The sequence below is a fragment of the Daphnia pulex genome, chromosome 8 (genome assembly GCF_021134715.1).
Source record: "Daphnia pulex isolate KAP4 chromosome 8, ASM2113471v1".
Classification (NCBI taxonomy): domain Eukaryota; kingdom Metazoa; phylum Arthropoda; class Branchiopoda; order Diplostraca; family Daphniidae; genus Daphnia; species Daphnia pulex.
Window position 1 is genome coordinate 10,976,507 of NC_060024.1, and position 15,827 is coordinate 10,992,333.

General features: G+C 40.3%; 3 protein-coding genes and 1 long non-coding RNA gene across 5 annotated transcripts; 1 reads left to right on the forward strand and 3 right to left on the reverse strand.

Annotated features, from left to right (window-relative positions):
• Positions 1 to 549: 549 nt before the first annotated feature.
• Positions 550 to 1,775, reverse strand: LOC124199256. Its single transcript, XM_046595006.1, has 3 exons — positions 1,646 to 1,775; positions 1,458 to 1,568; positions 550 to 1,379 (listed from the first exon to the last, which is right to left on the reverse strand). Exons 1-3 carry the CDS (start codon positions 1,661 to 1,663, stop codon positions 711 to 713), a joined length of 798 nt encoding a protein of 265 aa, XP_046450962.1. The 5' UTR covers positions 1,664 to 1,775; the 3' UTR covers positions 550 to 710.
• Positions 1,776 to 3,215: 1,440 nt separating this feature from the next.
• Positions 3,216 to 4,340, reverse strand: LOC124199700 (keratin-associated protein 19-2-like). Of its 2 annotated transcripts, none has more exons than XM_046595617.1 (6): positions 4,181 to 4,340; positions 3,980 to 4,089; positions 3,811 to 3,902; positions 3,625 to 3,738; positions 3,454 to 3,531; positions 3,216 to 3,390 (listed from the first exon to the last, which is right to left on the reverse strand). In XM_046595617.1, exons 1-5 carry the CDS (start codon positions 4,193 to 4,195, stop codon positions 3,461 to 3,463), a joined length of 402 nt encoding a protein of 133 aa, XP_046451573.1. In that variant the 5' UTR covers positions 4,196 to 4,340; the 3' UTR covers positions 3,216 to 3,390; positions 3,454 to 3,460. The 2 variants fall into 2 exon arrangements, with proteins under 2 accessions (XP_046451573.1, XP_046451572.1); XM_046595616.1 differs by having other exon boundaries at positions 3,454 to 3,530; positions 3,615 to 3,738.
• A 1,063-nt stretch (positions 4,341 to 5,403) lies between these two features.
• LOC124199702 (shematrin-like protein 1) lies at positions 5,404 to 6,931 on the reverse strand. Its single transcript, XM_046595618.1, has 2 exons — positions 6,692 to 6,931; positions 5,404 to 6,622 (listed from the first exon to the last, which is right to left on the reverse strand). Exons 1-2 carry the CDS (start codon positions 6,716 to 6,718, stop codon positions 5,705 to 5,707), a joined length of 945 nt encoding a protein of 314 aa, XP_046451574.1. The 5' UTR covers positions 6,719 to 6,931; the 3' UTR covers positions 5,404 to 5,704.
• Positions 6,932 to 8,925: 1,994 nt separating this feature from the next.
• LOC124199554 lies at positions 8,926 to 11,044 on the forward strand. Its single transcript, XR_006876878.1, has 4 exons — positions 8,926 to 9,136; positions 9,265 to 9,372; positions 9,622 to 9,836; positions 10,637 to 11,044. It is a non-coding gene; the product is annotated as an uncharacterized LOC124199554 (long non-coding RNA).
• Positions 11,045 to 15,827: the final 4,783 nt, after the last annotated feature.

The window sequence follows — 15,827 nt, forward strand, 5'->3', positions numbered from 1 at the left end:
AGAACAAAAATGCTCCCCCATGACGCTGGGGGAGTTCGTGAGAGACTCCCGCGTGCTGCACACTCATCAACGACGGCTCTATTATAACGATCGCATTCTTTTATAGTCTGAGCTAGCGAACAGATCTATATAGTGCGCGATGCCCGTCTAATATCAGACTGTAACTGTCATCTTATGTCGCCATAATGGATTTATAGTTCGCCTCCCAGTGGGAGACGAAATCTATATACAAAAAATAAAAAATTGTTCATCACCCAAGTTTTATTGAAGACCACTTCATTGAGAAACTAGCCGTCCGTGAATCATTCATTGTGACGACGGGCGTGATGACTGGGAAATTATAGATTTATAGGCATCGTGTGCGTGTGTCACAGCGCTTCCATTCTAGCTCCCATGGATGGACCGATAATCAATTGATTACAACTCGGTCGATGCTGTGTGGAAAGAGAATTTGAGAGTTGCGAGTCATGCGCTGAAATGCTGTAGAGCGCGCCAAATCGATTATATATTCGCTCGTTATAAGTTATCAGATAATTTCGTTCCGAACAAAAAAAGTGTGTCAAGTATTTTTTAAAAATGGGTCCGATGTATTGCAGTTCAATCATTTTAGTTTCTATTTAGTTTGTTCGACGAACGAGTACTTTAATGGGGATCATATAGTCCCTCTGTTGATTGGGGAAAAGTCAAAATTTGACGGATGACGGCTAATACTAATAGGCGAAACGGGCTAGGGTGTAGGGTGACCTATAACTGAGAATGGGTCCGACCACCCGAGGTCCTCTGGTGTAATCCGTGTTGAATCGAACGCGGCCAGCTCGGCTGCTGTAAGTTGGATAGGCCAGCCTGATTGGTGCTGCCATGGACCCGAGTCTCCTGGTGCCTCTTTTGACAGTCGGACGTTCATCTTCATCCGCGTCACTTGCATCATCGCCGGCTGATGGCAGATCAACTTGTTCAACATCAAGGATATCCTCCTTGGTAACGGCGTCATCTCGCCGCAGAAGCGGACTCTGTCCTTGCGTCTCTTCAACAGCGGCCATTTCGGCATCAGCATTTTTCTGGGCGGCAAACGGGACAACGTTGAAGGGCCCGGGTCTTAATGACCCTTGCTGCGGAGGTGGCGGGACGCCAAGGCCAGCTGTGGTAGCCTCTCCCGGACGGCCAGGAGTGTAATCCACTTTGGCCCGGTAGCCGTTCTCGTCGGCGATGTACGTAACCGTCTGCAATCGGCCGTCGGGCAACAAGACTTTGTATTGGCCGGTGACTGAATTGCCGACGCGTCTCTGCTGGTGCGAATGCTCGTTGCCTTTAAAGTCGTTGACCGCGTAACGGAATCCATAGTCGGCGCTAGCAGCCGCAGCAGCAGGTGGGAGAAGAGGCTGTGCATAAATGATATGGACCCCGCCTTTGAATATGTGATGCAAACGAAAGTGAAACCTCATCAATTATTTCATTACCTGGGGACGGACAGGAGCTAAAAGTGGCGCCGATTTAGATACTGCCGGTGATTCGACTGAGAGTTCATCACCCCGAGTATAGGCGGCCATGCAAATCAGCAGAAAAATGCCCTGCATAAGGCATTATAATTTAGTATTTAAAAAATCATTCGGAACACAAATCTAAAATGAACTTAAATGTTTCATACCTTGACGGAGAGTTCCATACCGCTGAAAATGAAAGAAAGCTAAGCTGGGGACCTAAATCGATCCAAGTGGTTGCACGTTCGGCTTATTTAAACATTCCCGACATCCTCTAGAGGTACAGGATAGAGTACGCCCACTCTCGGTACTATACTATACACACGATAAATCCCGCCTCTGCTACAGCTGAAAGTATATTTCAGAGGATTTATGATTACGACAAGTCCGGTAATGTCCAGCTCCTTTTTGTGTGTGTGTTATCCGACATCACAAATAACCTTGGGAACTCGTTACACAAAAAAGTTGATTTCCCTTTCAGACGCTTTGGGGTTTGAAAAGAAAAGGAAACGCGGCTGAATGGTAGCCTACTCTTGATGGTCGCCTTTTTTCTTATTGTGAATATGAGGATGTATGGCATCACGCGACAACGCGACAGGATCGTGTCACAACCAAACAATAGCGGATTGGGTCATACATATGCCGCCGATCTAACTTGGAAGAGAATTGGAGGAAGAGGGTTGGACTTCTTTTAGATTACCGGAAAACAGTCTGGGTCATTTTACCTGTCAAGGATTTTTTCAAGGAAAACAAAAGGCTGCTCGTTTTGAACCTCAATTGTTATCCGTCTATGCGCTGGTTAACCCTTCGTCGGTTGCGCAGTTGACACACATAACAAAGGGAAAAGAGATTGGGAAAATTAAATCCATACAGGCACTTGACTTGTGTTCTAATTTACTGTTTTTTTTTTTAAATAAGGGTTGTTCCAGTTATTGGTATTTGCAATTAATTATAAGGCTCTTAACTGTGGGTATAGTACTTATTAGAAGTTATATCTTCCTTGGGCTCCAATTAGGTTTATTTTGCCCATTTCAACTGACGTTTCCAGCATATAACCAGATTACATTTATTATGACAGGTCTAGTTTTATAAGAACCCCGACGGTGTTTATGACATTTTTCGTATAGTTACTAGCGTTCCAACTTGATTCGATTAATTTAATTTCATCATTTTATTTAGTTTTTATTTTTACCCAGTAATTTTTTTTTTAATTCTATAAAAAAACTCTTAAAGGCAATTATAAAATAACTTTTGAGTCAATTTTTGACTATTTTCGCAAACTGGCAAATGATAACTGGGCCATTCCAGATTGCAGACTACAATTTAACGAACGACAAATGAAACGTCATGTTTTTCTTCCTTCTATTTTTGAGAGTGTGAGAAAATACTAGAAATAATCGATACACCAACTTCAAGGACATTTTAATGGACATTCTAGTATTTTGGCAGGTATGTTTGTCTTAATTTTGTAAACCTGATGTACATTATTTTGTAGTGTACAAAGCTAGCAGAGGCAGTCACAGACATAGCTTATTTTTGTCAAAGGCCATACTGAGGCCACTAAAATGGCTAGATTAGAAGAAATCTTAAAATAAATGTTCAAGGCATTCAGGCAATTTGCTTGGGATATAGCTTGTTTAAGTTGTACTCTGCTCATTTTCAATATATCAGATTGTTGACAATAGCAAACTGAAACGTTAGACACCCAAAATTACGAAGCAATTAAGTAAACCACAATTTAAAATTGCCATTGGGAAGTTGTATTTATATTCAAACCGACAGAACTAGCCAGAAAGATTTTTAAAAGATGCCTTAAGGATGGGGAGTATATAATAAAATTCTAAAATTGTTCTACATGTTCCATGTACAGATATTTTGAAGACGGGACGAAAAAAACATAGCTGAAATGAAACTGAAATCAAGACGAGAATTAAAATTGTGTTGGCCCATACAATGTTGATAACGGAAAGTATACCTGTTGTTTAATAAAGGCCGGCGAGAGGGGAATAGCCACCGTACAAGCCGCGACCATAGCCGTAGCTGCTGCCGTAACTAAAACAAAAAGGTATCACAATCAATTATAATTTTGATATCGCGATTATAATTGTTGATTATAATATTTTTGAATTTGTTTACCCGTAACCGCCGTAACCACCGTAACCACCGCCGTAACCCCCGTAACCACCATAGCCGCCGTATCCTCCGTACAGAGCGGAATTAAAACCATACGGGCTCGCACCATAATAGCTAGTTCCGTAACCTTTTAAGAAGTTAATTCAAATGAATTAATCCAAACGACTATTTATTTAAATCGTTTTTCAATTTCCCTTACCGTAAGGACTGATTCCATAGCCTCCATATCCTCCATATCCTCCATATCCTCCATGTCCTCCATAGCCTCCATAGCCTCCATAGCCTCCATATCTATTCAAAGGATAGCAATCGTTTTAAATCATACCGAATTAATCATCGTGAATTGTCAACTTGTATGAATTACATACCCGAGTCCACCCAATCCTAGACCGCCATACCCGCCGTATCCACCATAACCTCCAAAACCACCAAGCAATTGGGCGGCGGAAAATTGGATGATAGCGAACAGACACAGAACCTAATTTTTACAAACAGTTATTGTATAGCCATAAATAAAGTGTAATTGAGAATTGAGCCCGACCAAACAGCATCAGTAAACTCGAATTTACCTTGACGAGAGCCATATTTGTTTTTAAGAAATAAGCTGCGCTGCTGGCTTGCCGAAAGCTGCTACTGAGACTTTGCTGCTGTTGCTGCTAGGAAACTGATGCTGTTCGGTCCGTTCTGAGCGGCTTTTTATCGGACTAGACTGTCCATCAAGTATCAAAGCGGGCTCGAGAGAAGGAAAAGAGGCTGAGGCTTTCACAGGTGTCATAACCTATAACTTGGCATTCGAATGGTCAATAGATCTCCCAAAAACAATCGTCGCGTGTCTTTCAATATTATTCCTGATATTCAAATGTCCTTAGAAAGAGGGAGGAGCTTTAACCCTTTAGCTATATTGACTTTTATGATCGGGTTTATGTTTTTCGAGGGGGTTTCAAAGAAAGATTGTACAAAGTCTATGCCTATTGTGAAAAAAAGAAAGTTAGAAATGACTAAATGTTTGCTGTGAAAAAATTGTCTGGTCATAGAGGCGACAAAAGGAAGTAGGAAAGTCTAGATGATATAAGGAAAAACTAGAACAGAGCAAGAGGAACCAATTCTAACAGGTTATTGAATAAGAGGAAATGTCGAACACCGCTGACAGAATTTGGACAGGTATAATAGTACATTTGATTATAGGCCAAAGCATCAGCCGAGGTTACGGGAGCGGAAATTTTGAACTTACGACCAGCAGTTTATTTGGGACTCCTTTCACTCTCGCTGTGTATAGATTTATACTTCAAATTTGAAATTGATTAATTCATTTATACTTGATTTTAATTTTCGATAAAAAGATCTTTTTTATATTCAGCATGAAGAAAATACCGTAATCTAGACGAAAAGCGAGTTTCGCTCGTTAACATGAGCAGTTCATAGTCAGGCTAGATTAGATATTCAAGTCATAAAAGAAATCGCGGAAGTTGAATACGATGTTGATAAAAACTAACGCACAAATTCCGTTTGCTAAAATGGAATAAAGTTCCTGGTTCAAGTTATTGGGTTTCATTTATTCTATTTAAACTAAATGTAGAAAGACTAATGCTATTTTTCTTTTAGTTTTCCTATAGACTTAATGTATTTATAACTTCTTTTTATCAAATTCCCAGTTCCTTTTTTAAATTAATGATCTAAATAGGATTGTAAAGTGTAAGACTCTTTTAAGCTGTTGAGATCTTCGTCAGACGGAGTTTATAGAACGATATCAATGCTACCTAAAATTGATGTAACGCAATTAAATTGTTGAAAATTCAAATTGTAATTGATTTATTTCTTCCAGCAGACAATCTGTCAAGGCAAAAATATATATTGAAAACATACATAATCAGGGCATCTATCCCGTTAGATTATCTATCCTTGATGAGATTCCACATATTTCAAGCTTTAACACATAACATAAAAATAAATGACGCTTATGATTGGTTAGTGTTGTTGCATTATGTAACGACCCTTTCACGTAGATGAGTGGCGACAAAATCAGTTGGGAAACATCGTACCGGACGTTGAGAAAATTGAGAAAACAACAAAGGCAGAATTTCTTGGGAAAGCAATTAGGAATCGGATTTTTTAGCAAACAGAGCATCGGTCGAAGGATAAGGGAATAGTGGCCGTCCGTACGAATCTGTCACCGAGAGCAAATCGCTAAACGGTTTTCCGCCGTACGGCCCCAGCGTTGGTCTAAATCCACCGTTGTAAATCGGACCTCGATAATTATCGAATGCGCCAAACAAGGTGGGCGTATAAGACTGCTGCTGCTGGTATCCGCCGTACCCGAAAGATCCTCCTGCTATATTTCCTCCGATTATATTCCCACCGACTCCGGCATAATTGAGGCCGTAAAACGATCCATACCCCGGCGATCCATAGAGCGATGAGCCGACTAGTGGCGGTTGCAGTGGGAAATCCAGACCGAAACCTCCTATACCACCAAAGTTTGGTTGATAGGGAGGAATCAATGGGCCTCTGTTGTTGTAAGATGATCCAAATTCTGGGGCGAAAGAAGACCCGTAAGATCCGGAACCATAGGCTGGAGCGTAGGAAGACCCGTAAGACCCGGAGTAACCGTTATTGTAGCCAGTTGGGTAGTCACCGTATCGCTCTGCGTACGGCGATTTGCCACTATATTGAGAAGTATAAGATGATCCGTATGATGGTATGACGTAAGAAGGGTAGGCTGATGTGGCGCCCTTGTTTGACGACTTGAAAATGCTTTTCATCCATCCTTTGGCTTTAGGAGCCTTTGGAAGGATCACTTGAGGTTGTCCATAGCCGTAAGACGTGACTGGGCTTATGGGAACTGGGACTGGAACGGATTGGTATTGGTTTCCGTACGACGCGTAAGAAGAAGAAGGTCCAGCCCCATAACTTCGACGACTGCCGACTGCAGAGAGGTCGGCCAAAGCTTTGAATGCTTGATCTTGCGAATCGTCCGATAACGAAAATGTGCAGCAGACGACCAAGAAAATCAGCTGTAATGTAAAATGAATTTGTTAAGTACTGTCAAATTATAAAGTGTTAGACTTTGAATGCCGTTTTACCGTGCTGATTACACGATGGGGATTCATGATGCGGTTGAAGGTCGGCCAGTAAATGATGAAAAGAAAAAGATTTTTAGTGCCTTTTATAAGATTTCAAGGGACAAAAAAGTAACTAGTTAACCTGGTTTTACATGAACGGAGAAAGCGGGAGTGTCCTATGAAACTGAAACTATCCAGACGGATTTTGCCTTTGAGAAAGAGAGAGAGCAGGAAGCCGCTTTGGGACGAAGACAAGCATCTAAGCAACAAGAACACTATGCAGCGTGGAACGGCGGAGAGTTATCAGAGATCAGTGCAACCCTCCCTAGAGGTCCGGCTTTGTGCAATAATTGGGACAAGGAAACTTACCAACTTATGTGAAATCTGTAATAGCTGGGTGTAAAAAGCAATGAAAGAAAATTCAATTTTGTATCTAATAGTTTCCCGTTTTTTTAATCTTATCAAGACCTGTATCCGGTAGCCTATTTATTTGGATGGAGAAAGCCGAGATGGTGATTGTTGAATTCCATAATCGATATTAATCGGCGTCCGGATGATGTAGTCACGACGAGTCAGGACAGATGATTTTCCAAGCGGCTGAGAATCGTTCAATCGTAGCGCTTTTTTTCTTATCAGCAACGTTCGTCTTATTCTTATAGATAATAGCTACTTAACTGAGTAGCAAGCATTCCAACTTATTTTATGGCTAGTTGTATTGTGTTCTCTGATTTTGTTGATTGTCACAAATAAATGCTTTGTTATTGGTCCCGTTGCTCTAGTGACTGACATCCTAATGCACGATTAATATACAGCAACCGATTTTCACAACATAGAATTAAAAAAAAAGATGGTTTATTCACTTTTGTTGTAACAGTAATTTTGGGAGAAACAATACATTTTTTGCCGTGCTGATACAATGAGAAAAATTGAATTATTTGCATGCAAGACAAGAAAATGTTCACGCAATTTGTAAATAGACAAGTTCGGGATGCTGAGTTGCACAACCGCAAAATTAGGATCGTGCGCCAACGAGTTTTTGTAACGTTGTGGGGATAGTAGAAAGCGGGTTTTTTATTATTTAAGCATAGAATTACTTATCTAATCTTAGAAATGTTCAGGATTATCGTTGTTTAGAACATTCTGCTTTTTATAGAGTAATTTTAAATGTATAATTCAGCTTAGTTTACCCATTAAAATTAAAGAAAGTCCAAGCCTGGGATGCTGTTTAGTCTTTTCTTGTGTTTTTTGACAGATCTGCTGACAAGTGACAAGCTCAAACACACAAGAAAAGACTAAACAGCATCCCAGGCTTGGACTTTCTTTAATTTTAATGGGTAAACTAAGCTGAATTATACATTTAAAATTACTCTATAAAAAGCAGAATGTTCTAAACAACGATAATCCTGAACATTTCTAAGATTAGATAAGTAATTCTATGCTTAAATAATAAAAAACCCGCTTTCTACTATCCCCACAACGTTACAAAAACTCGTTGGCGCACGATCCTAATTTTGCGGTTGTGCAACTCAGCATCCCGAACTTGTCTATGGTAAGTGTTAACTGTTAAGTCAATCAATCAATCAACCTCAACAGACTGTTGTGACGTCAACAGAAATTGCTGTGAAAAATTAGTTGATGTAGTTTAGCACTTTGTTGATAGGTGGCAGCAGTTTCCAGCTTGATTAAAACGGGTAGAAAAAACGCCGGCAAAAAACGAACACTTGTTCATTTGATCCGCATATTTCCGCGTTCATTAAAATAAAAAATTAAGTGTTAACGAAAATAAATATTGTAAGTGTGTTTATTATCTTAAGAAATGAATGATTCCGCTGATTTTGTATTCAAGGCATGTATGCCCAATAGCTAACTTTAGAACTCTCATCACTTTTGATTCCCTGCATTACCAAGTAATAAAGTCCTTACGTGTAAATGCCTTGTATGATTTGTGGATTACTTTGCCAACTGTGTCATACTCTCTAATTAGTAATTACATTTATCTGTGAATACGACGTTGCCTTCCACCATCTTCTCTTGTTACGACAATGTGATGTGGAAATAATCCCGATTCGTTCAGCGGAAGTTGAGCACTGGCGATTAAACCGCTTTTATCCTTATTTTGCGGTTTGGATTTAAGGGGAGGATCGATTTTTAATAAATTATAATCGATATCTTAAGGATTGCTAATTAAACGAGTAGTGTCGTCTGCTTCGTTTTCGACTTTTCATTTTCGACTTTTCGTTTTAGGCAAAGCATGAATCAAAGCAAAGCATCGTCAAAGCAAAAGCATGATACAAGCAATACAAGTTTTAAAAGGACAAAGAAAAACGGAACGATAACTTTTTGTGACGTGGATGCACGGAAACAAAATAGCAAAAAATGTGGTCATCGAATTATGTCAACTTTGGTGTCGAAGCTTTCCATGCTATCCAGCATGCTCTCCAGTCTCCACTCCATGCTGTTTAGCAGGTAAACGCTCAAAATAAAATGGGATGACTTTGGGAGCTCAAATAGAAGAGTTAAACTTGTTACAAGTTTGTGAATTATGTCTTGTTGAGTAGCATTATTTATCCCCTTAAACCTTTTTCTCTTTGCAGATTCGAGGCCTGAGTCAGCCATTGTAACAGTGAAGTTTTGCTTGTGCTGGACAAAGTGTTGACTGTTGTCCTCCTGTCATCAGGAACAACCACAGTATCATCGCTTAGGTAATAATTTTTGTTACTTTTATTAACCCACATGTGACCTGCCAAATTCTGCACGATGATGCATGACTTGCATTTTATGCAAGTCATTTCAAGGAAACCTTCAATTCTCCTGTTTATTAACAATTAGGTTATAATGTTACAGTTTATTCCCCTGGTTTACAAATTCTGCTGTCTTGTTTTCAACTTCTTCTTGTTTTTATTGTTTCTGTAAATATTTATCGTAACTCATTGTTGAAATTTTTTATACAGCATCCTGTTTAATTGGAGACACTTCCAGTGTCGACCGAGTAAAGGATCTCTTCAATTCCCCTTTCTTAAATGTCCTCGTGTACGCCCATGCGAGTGTGGGTGTATTCACGAGGACTCCCTTTCCTTTAACCTATCCCTCCTGGTGGATTCGACTTTTCTGTGGATGGATGGAGCACCTGGATGTGGATGCCTGGCTGAACTTCCCAGGCTTCAAGGTAGGACAAATTCATTTCTATCTTTCCTTTCTGACTATTGAGTGGCGTTTATTTTAAATCGTTGCGGAGTACGGATTAGGATCATTCCTGAGCCATGCGTTGAAATGGTTTCATGGTTGAAACTGTTTCATCTTGCTGTTTGTTTTTTTTTCAGTCAGGGTTCATTAAATAGCTCACGTGTAGAACCACTGCAGATCAGGCTTGTTTTTGTACCTCGCAACTTTGTCTATGAGTAAACAATCAAATTCAAAAACTTTTGAACTTGAAACACTTGAAGCAAAGTGAACTTGAACAATTTGTTTTCACCAAAATTTGCTGCTACACCGGCACTTTTTGGTTCACGTGTGACGTCGACGTCTATGGTCGCCCGTTGGCTAAAATTAAGTATTAACTTAATACTTAATTTTTTATTTTAATAAACGCGGAAACATGCGGTTCAAATGAACGCGGCGTTTTTCTCTATCCTTTTTTAAAATCAAGCTGCAAACTGCTGCCATCTATCAACCAAGTGCCAAACTACATCAACAAATTTTTCACAACAAAAATTTGAAAGTCGGTGTAGAAAACATCATGGTTGCTCTGTTGGCTGTTAGATCTCGCTCAGTGTTCACAATTTTACAGAGAGAAAAAAAAATACTCGTTGAACCGGTGCCCGTTTGATTGTATTAAATATCCCCCCCCCTTGGGTTTCCTCGGGACGAACGATTCACGACTCCCCCTTGAAGAACTCTCTCCATTATAAATAAATACGCCGTGTCTTTTTTTTTTCTTTTTTCGCTGCTCGTTGTTGTTGTGAATAGAGGAGGTGCGTAACGGGCGACGGCGTGTAATGACTTGCCTTATATGGGCACAAAGAGAGAAAACGCCGCCATCACCTCCTCCAGTGGCTCCTTTTTCGCCCGGCTCTCGCGCCGCTCTGCCGAGATGCCGTGCGCGCGGCCCCGGACGACAATTTCTCAATTCCCACAAGGTGTTTTTTTCTTCTTCTTCTTTTCTGTGCTGTTGTTGTTGTCTTGTTGTTCTCTTCTTCTTCGCCTGATTGTCGTTGTACTTTTCTCATTCTTCATGCCTCTCTTCAGCACTTAGACGACGACCCAAAGCCGCCGATGATGATGATGATATCTGACGGGGGGCTCTTATATTCTTCTCCTCTGATTATTGTCATTACGTACCGCGAGAAAGAATGGGAATAAAGAGGATGATCTCTCCATCGTCTGTTTTTTTCGGGTGATAACATTTCAAAATGAATGCGACGACGATTGCCGCCGTCTTTGATTCACAACAGAAAATACAACCCGGTGATTATCCGTTCAACTTCCGTTCGTCGTCCTCGATTGAAATCGACAACTTTATAATCGGCACTCTTATTTAGTCGAATCATTTAAAAGGTTAGACAACTCTTCTGATGAAGCACTTTTAGCTGCGAATAGATAGATAACATCAGCTGATGTGTGCAAGTGAAGACCGAAAACAATCGTGAAAATGTCGGCCGTTGGTTTCCCTAAAAAGTTTCTTATCTTCCGTCGTACATGTACGCGCGCAATCCACATTTTTACTGTTACAATAACGAGCTGGATAATGAAACAAGTACTAACCCAGTATTATTATAAGAGATATATACCGGCTGATGAATGCAGATTGCGCAGCCACCCAACCTGCTGTGTAAGCAGGTGCTTGATTTATTCCAAAAGTCTCCGCTGCTGGGTCGTTAAACAAGAGAAAATTCCGCGTGAATTTTCGGTAGTTTTTTTTTTTTTTTTATGATTTCGAAATAATTCAAAGGAGATTTTTTCTTTTCCCTCCAAGGTTTACAATTTGTCACCTTTAACCATTTTTTTTTTTCTCCCCCTTGTCTACGCATATCCAACAGCTGTTGTAGGCTGTGAATGGCCGTTTACGGTGTCACCTCACAGAGTGTCGACGCTAATTAGCGTCGAGTCGCCGACGTAGGTATATTACTCTCCTCTCTCCATATAGATGCGCATAGAGAGACACACACAGAACTGGTATAAAATGATTACTAAATAGAAGGGGGAGGCGGCTATAAGTTCGTCTTATATTTATGGCGGAGGCTAACACAGCAGATATACGAATGAAGATGGAGAGAGAGAGAGGCAAATGATGATGATCTGTGCTGTGTGTGTCTTGTCGTGACGGGCCAATTGTTATGTCGTAATATACCCGGCGCGTTGTGTTTCCTGGTCAATTAACAAGTTTGCCCGGGCCGCGTTGGATGATCATCCGACACCTATAGGCGGCGCGTGAAACACAAGAGATAGTCTCTCTCTCTTCTCCGACCATCTGAGAAGAGATAGAGACGTAATTGTGGCAGCAGTATATCTACGTGTTACAGCACCTAGGCTAAATGTATACAACTACCAGCGGCGGTCATGTTACATAGAGTGGCGGCAAAACAATCTTTCTGAAATATATATATACTGTACCTACAGTATATATATGAGAGAGAGACCTGTGCGTATCACAATCTTCTTTTCGTATAATATTTATAGCCGACGAAAGCCAATGCGGCGGAGTCTTATATATATTAGATGGTTGAATATGCAAATTGACTAGCTAGTATATATATGTTGCCTGTATAGTATACCATCGGCGGGTTGCGCCTATATAATTTGAGAGGGCGCGAGCATCACGAATAGATTTTCAAATTTCCCACCGCAAAATAAATCTGGAAAGAATAAAACGTGGAATTTTCGATTTTTTCTTCCATCGACTAGTATCAAAGTGAAAGAAGAAGATGATGAATCAAACCGGGGTCTTATCTTCTTTCTATTCGCATTCAGATATTTTATTACAGTTGATGATTCTAAATATTCTACTCGTGTTCCAGGAAAACCATCAAGAGATATATTTATCTTGCTGCCGCTATTTTTACTGATGAGATAGATTTGTCTAATTGGTCAGAGGAGTTTCGGATTATCCACGGTGCATCAGCTTTTGTGTGTTGATGATGACGTGAAATTCCACTCTCCTCTTATTTTTATTTTTTTCCCCTCCCACTTCTTCGAATTCTTGGAGATTAGCCCGAGCGCATCTCGGAATTGCGTAATAATCATCAGAATAATCGCTGTGCCTACACCGAGAATTCTGGTGATTCAATCTTTTTTATTTATTTTATTTTATGAGACTTTCTAGCGCAATTATTACAGGAAAAACTTGATGAAACGACCCAGAAATGGTTTCAAGATAAATATTAAATAAAAATCAAGGGGAGATCGGGAGGTTTATCAAGTAAAAACGGCTTTTATTTTCCCTAACGGTTTGTTTGTCTAAATATGAACATAATGGTATAGAGAGACCAGCAGGCGCGGCCAGCAACGCTCTTTTGAATGTCGGTCAAAGTTGACTGGGCATCATCGGGTTTTTTTTTTGTTCTAGCGCCAAGAAAAAGACACTGGGCCCCTCCATTGTTGGGCTGCTGGTCTTGTTTGACAAGGTTTCCCAGGCATTAACAAACGCCGCTCCGCCTTAGACACAATGCCCCGAAAATTAGTGCCAGATTGTGTTACAAGGTTGTAATTATGCATTCACAGACCTATGTATGGATAACAGCATCAACCAGCTAATAATCTAAGAATCAATCCGTGGGTTGTATAGATTCTTTTTTTTTTCCCTTATATTATTTGGTAAATTATCGGAGTGAATCTGCGCTTTCCCCCTGGACCCTCTTTGAAAACATCAGAAAACTGCTGGCGCTTTAAAAAAAGAATTGTTACACATTTTTACGAGCTATTTTTATACAATCCTTTAGACTCCTTTTTTTTATGTCGCTCTAGGACGAAGAGAGAGAGAGATATTAAAAATCCAAACACCTGTTGCTTTGGCTGCCCCGCTGCCCTGGTATAGAAACTGCGCGATGGGTGCGATGGAATTACTACCGAAAATGAAACGATAACTTGATAATCACCAGGTCAATTCCAGTATGTCTTATTATAAGTTTAGTTTTGCTGCTGTTTAAGAGTTATATACAAGATTGGCCTGAATTATTATTTACACAGTCGATTCGGGACAGACACACAGCCAACAACTTTCGCGCGATTTCACTTTTATCGCGTGAATTAATTATTGCCAACGAGATTTTCCCGACAAGAACTTTTTTTTGGTAGATATTCTTGTTTCAAATTTTTTTGGGGGGTCGAGACTACTTACTATATAAGGATTCACGCGTGTGTCACTTCATCTTCCACCTCCTGGCACTAGTCTGCGTATTCTAATATTCTTTGTTCATACAAAAAGAAATCACGTAATGATATACGGTCTGGCACATCGCTCAATTCTGATTGATTCGCAGCCCAAAGGTTTTTACGTTATACGTGTAGCGCGTTATACAATTTCTAACTCGCTAATCCACATCTAAAGCATACGAATCGGATTGAATTACATACTACACGGAGTCGACTAGATACACTGTACTACTACTAGACGGGAATGAATTTAAGAGGCCCGTGGATAGGACCCAGCGGTGTGTCCATTATAGAAAAGAACAAAAAAATTACAACACTGTGATACAATTTCAAATGGAGGAGAAGGAAAAAACAAAAAACAACAAGAGAGCGGCTCCATGTCTGCTGCGGTGCTCTGTGTGTGTGTATTAAATGCTATCCTACTAGTATACTACATATAGAATCCAACAGGCATTTAAAAGTATAAAAGAGCCCAACATTGGCGGGGCCGGCCGCCATCTATCAGCTCTCTCAACACCTGACAGGCCCCTCGAGCTCTTTCATTCATAATTATCGCACGTCCTTTTGTCGCTCTTTTTCATCCCTCTCGTCTCTTATTCCATCCACACACTTGATATAGCCTTTATATGTGTATAGTACACATTTCCCCCAAGTCTTTTTTTTTAAATCCTTATACTAACAGCGTCTCTCCTCTCTTGTGTTATTCCCACCTTATATTCCTTTTCCAGACCTTTTTGTGTCTCTAATAATAAGATGAAGATGTTGTCTACTTTCGTAACGATGTGTAATAAGAGCGTTAGATATCCCCAGTCTCTCCCAGCGACAGCCCCCCATGTCCGAAAAGTTAAAAAGAAATTTTCTTCATTTATAAGAAAGAAAAAACAAATTTTGATGACAATAAATCATCGTCGGTTTCATATTGTCACGCGATATCGCCTGCTGAACTCTCGAGCAGCCGAAAACATTGCAGCCCATTTGCTCAACCATTTCGCTGCTGCTGCTGCTGCTGCCTGGGTATAAATAAATAAGCTCTGCGCCTTTTTTTTTCTCAAATGCGCACATAAGTGGAGAGTTTGAACTGGGAGAGTTAGACAGATATAAGTGGGGCTCTGTATATATCTCTCTCTCTGTGTGTGTGCTGCGTAGATATGGACGACGGAAGCTTTTCAAGCTTAGTAACAAGGTTCTAATGGCGTTGCAAGCCCCACAGCTACCGCATCTCTCCACCGGTTCCAATTCTCCTTTGATTTTTCATTGCTCGGCATCGTCCATAAGGAGAGTGTGATGAGCATTTGTCTACCTCCAATATGTTTTTCCATCAGGTGAAAAGGCAAAGAAAGAAAAAACGAAATTTGTTTTGAGAGGGGAGAACCTTTAGACACCCACCCACCATCACCCCCCTCCTTTTTGGCTTTTGCCCTTTATAACATGCACCGGCGGCTAGTTGATTCCGTATATACATTCGGAGAGAAGCAACTCGGAGTAAAGAAAAAAGAATAAAGGAGATAGAGAGATAGAAAAGATGAAGCCGACAGTCTAATTACAAAGCGGTGTCCCTTTATGTGTGTCTGTATGTGTGTGTGTGTATGCTCGGTGGGAGGAGGAGAGAATCAAGCTAGAGAAAAGAGCAATGGAAACCGCCGCGCCATCATTACACACAACACACAAGCTAGACCCGGAGGCCAGTTGGAAAAAAGAATAATACATCTTAAAGGTAAAAAGAAGAAGAAGTAGAAGAAGAAGGAAGATAAGAAAAGAAAAGAAAAGAAAGATATTATACACTATTCAC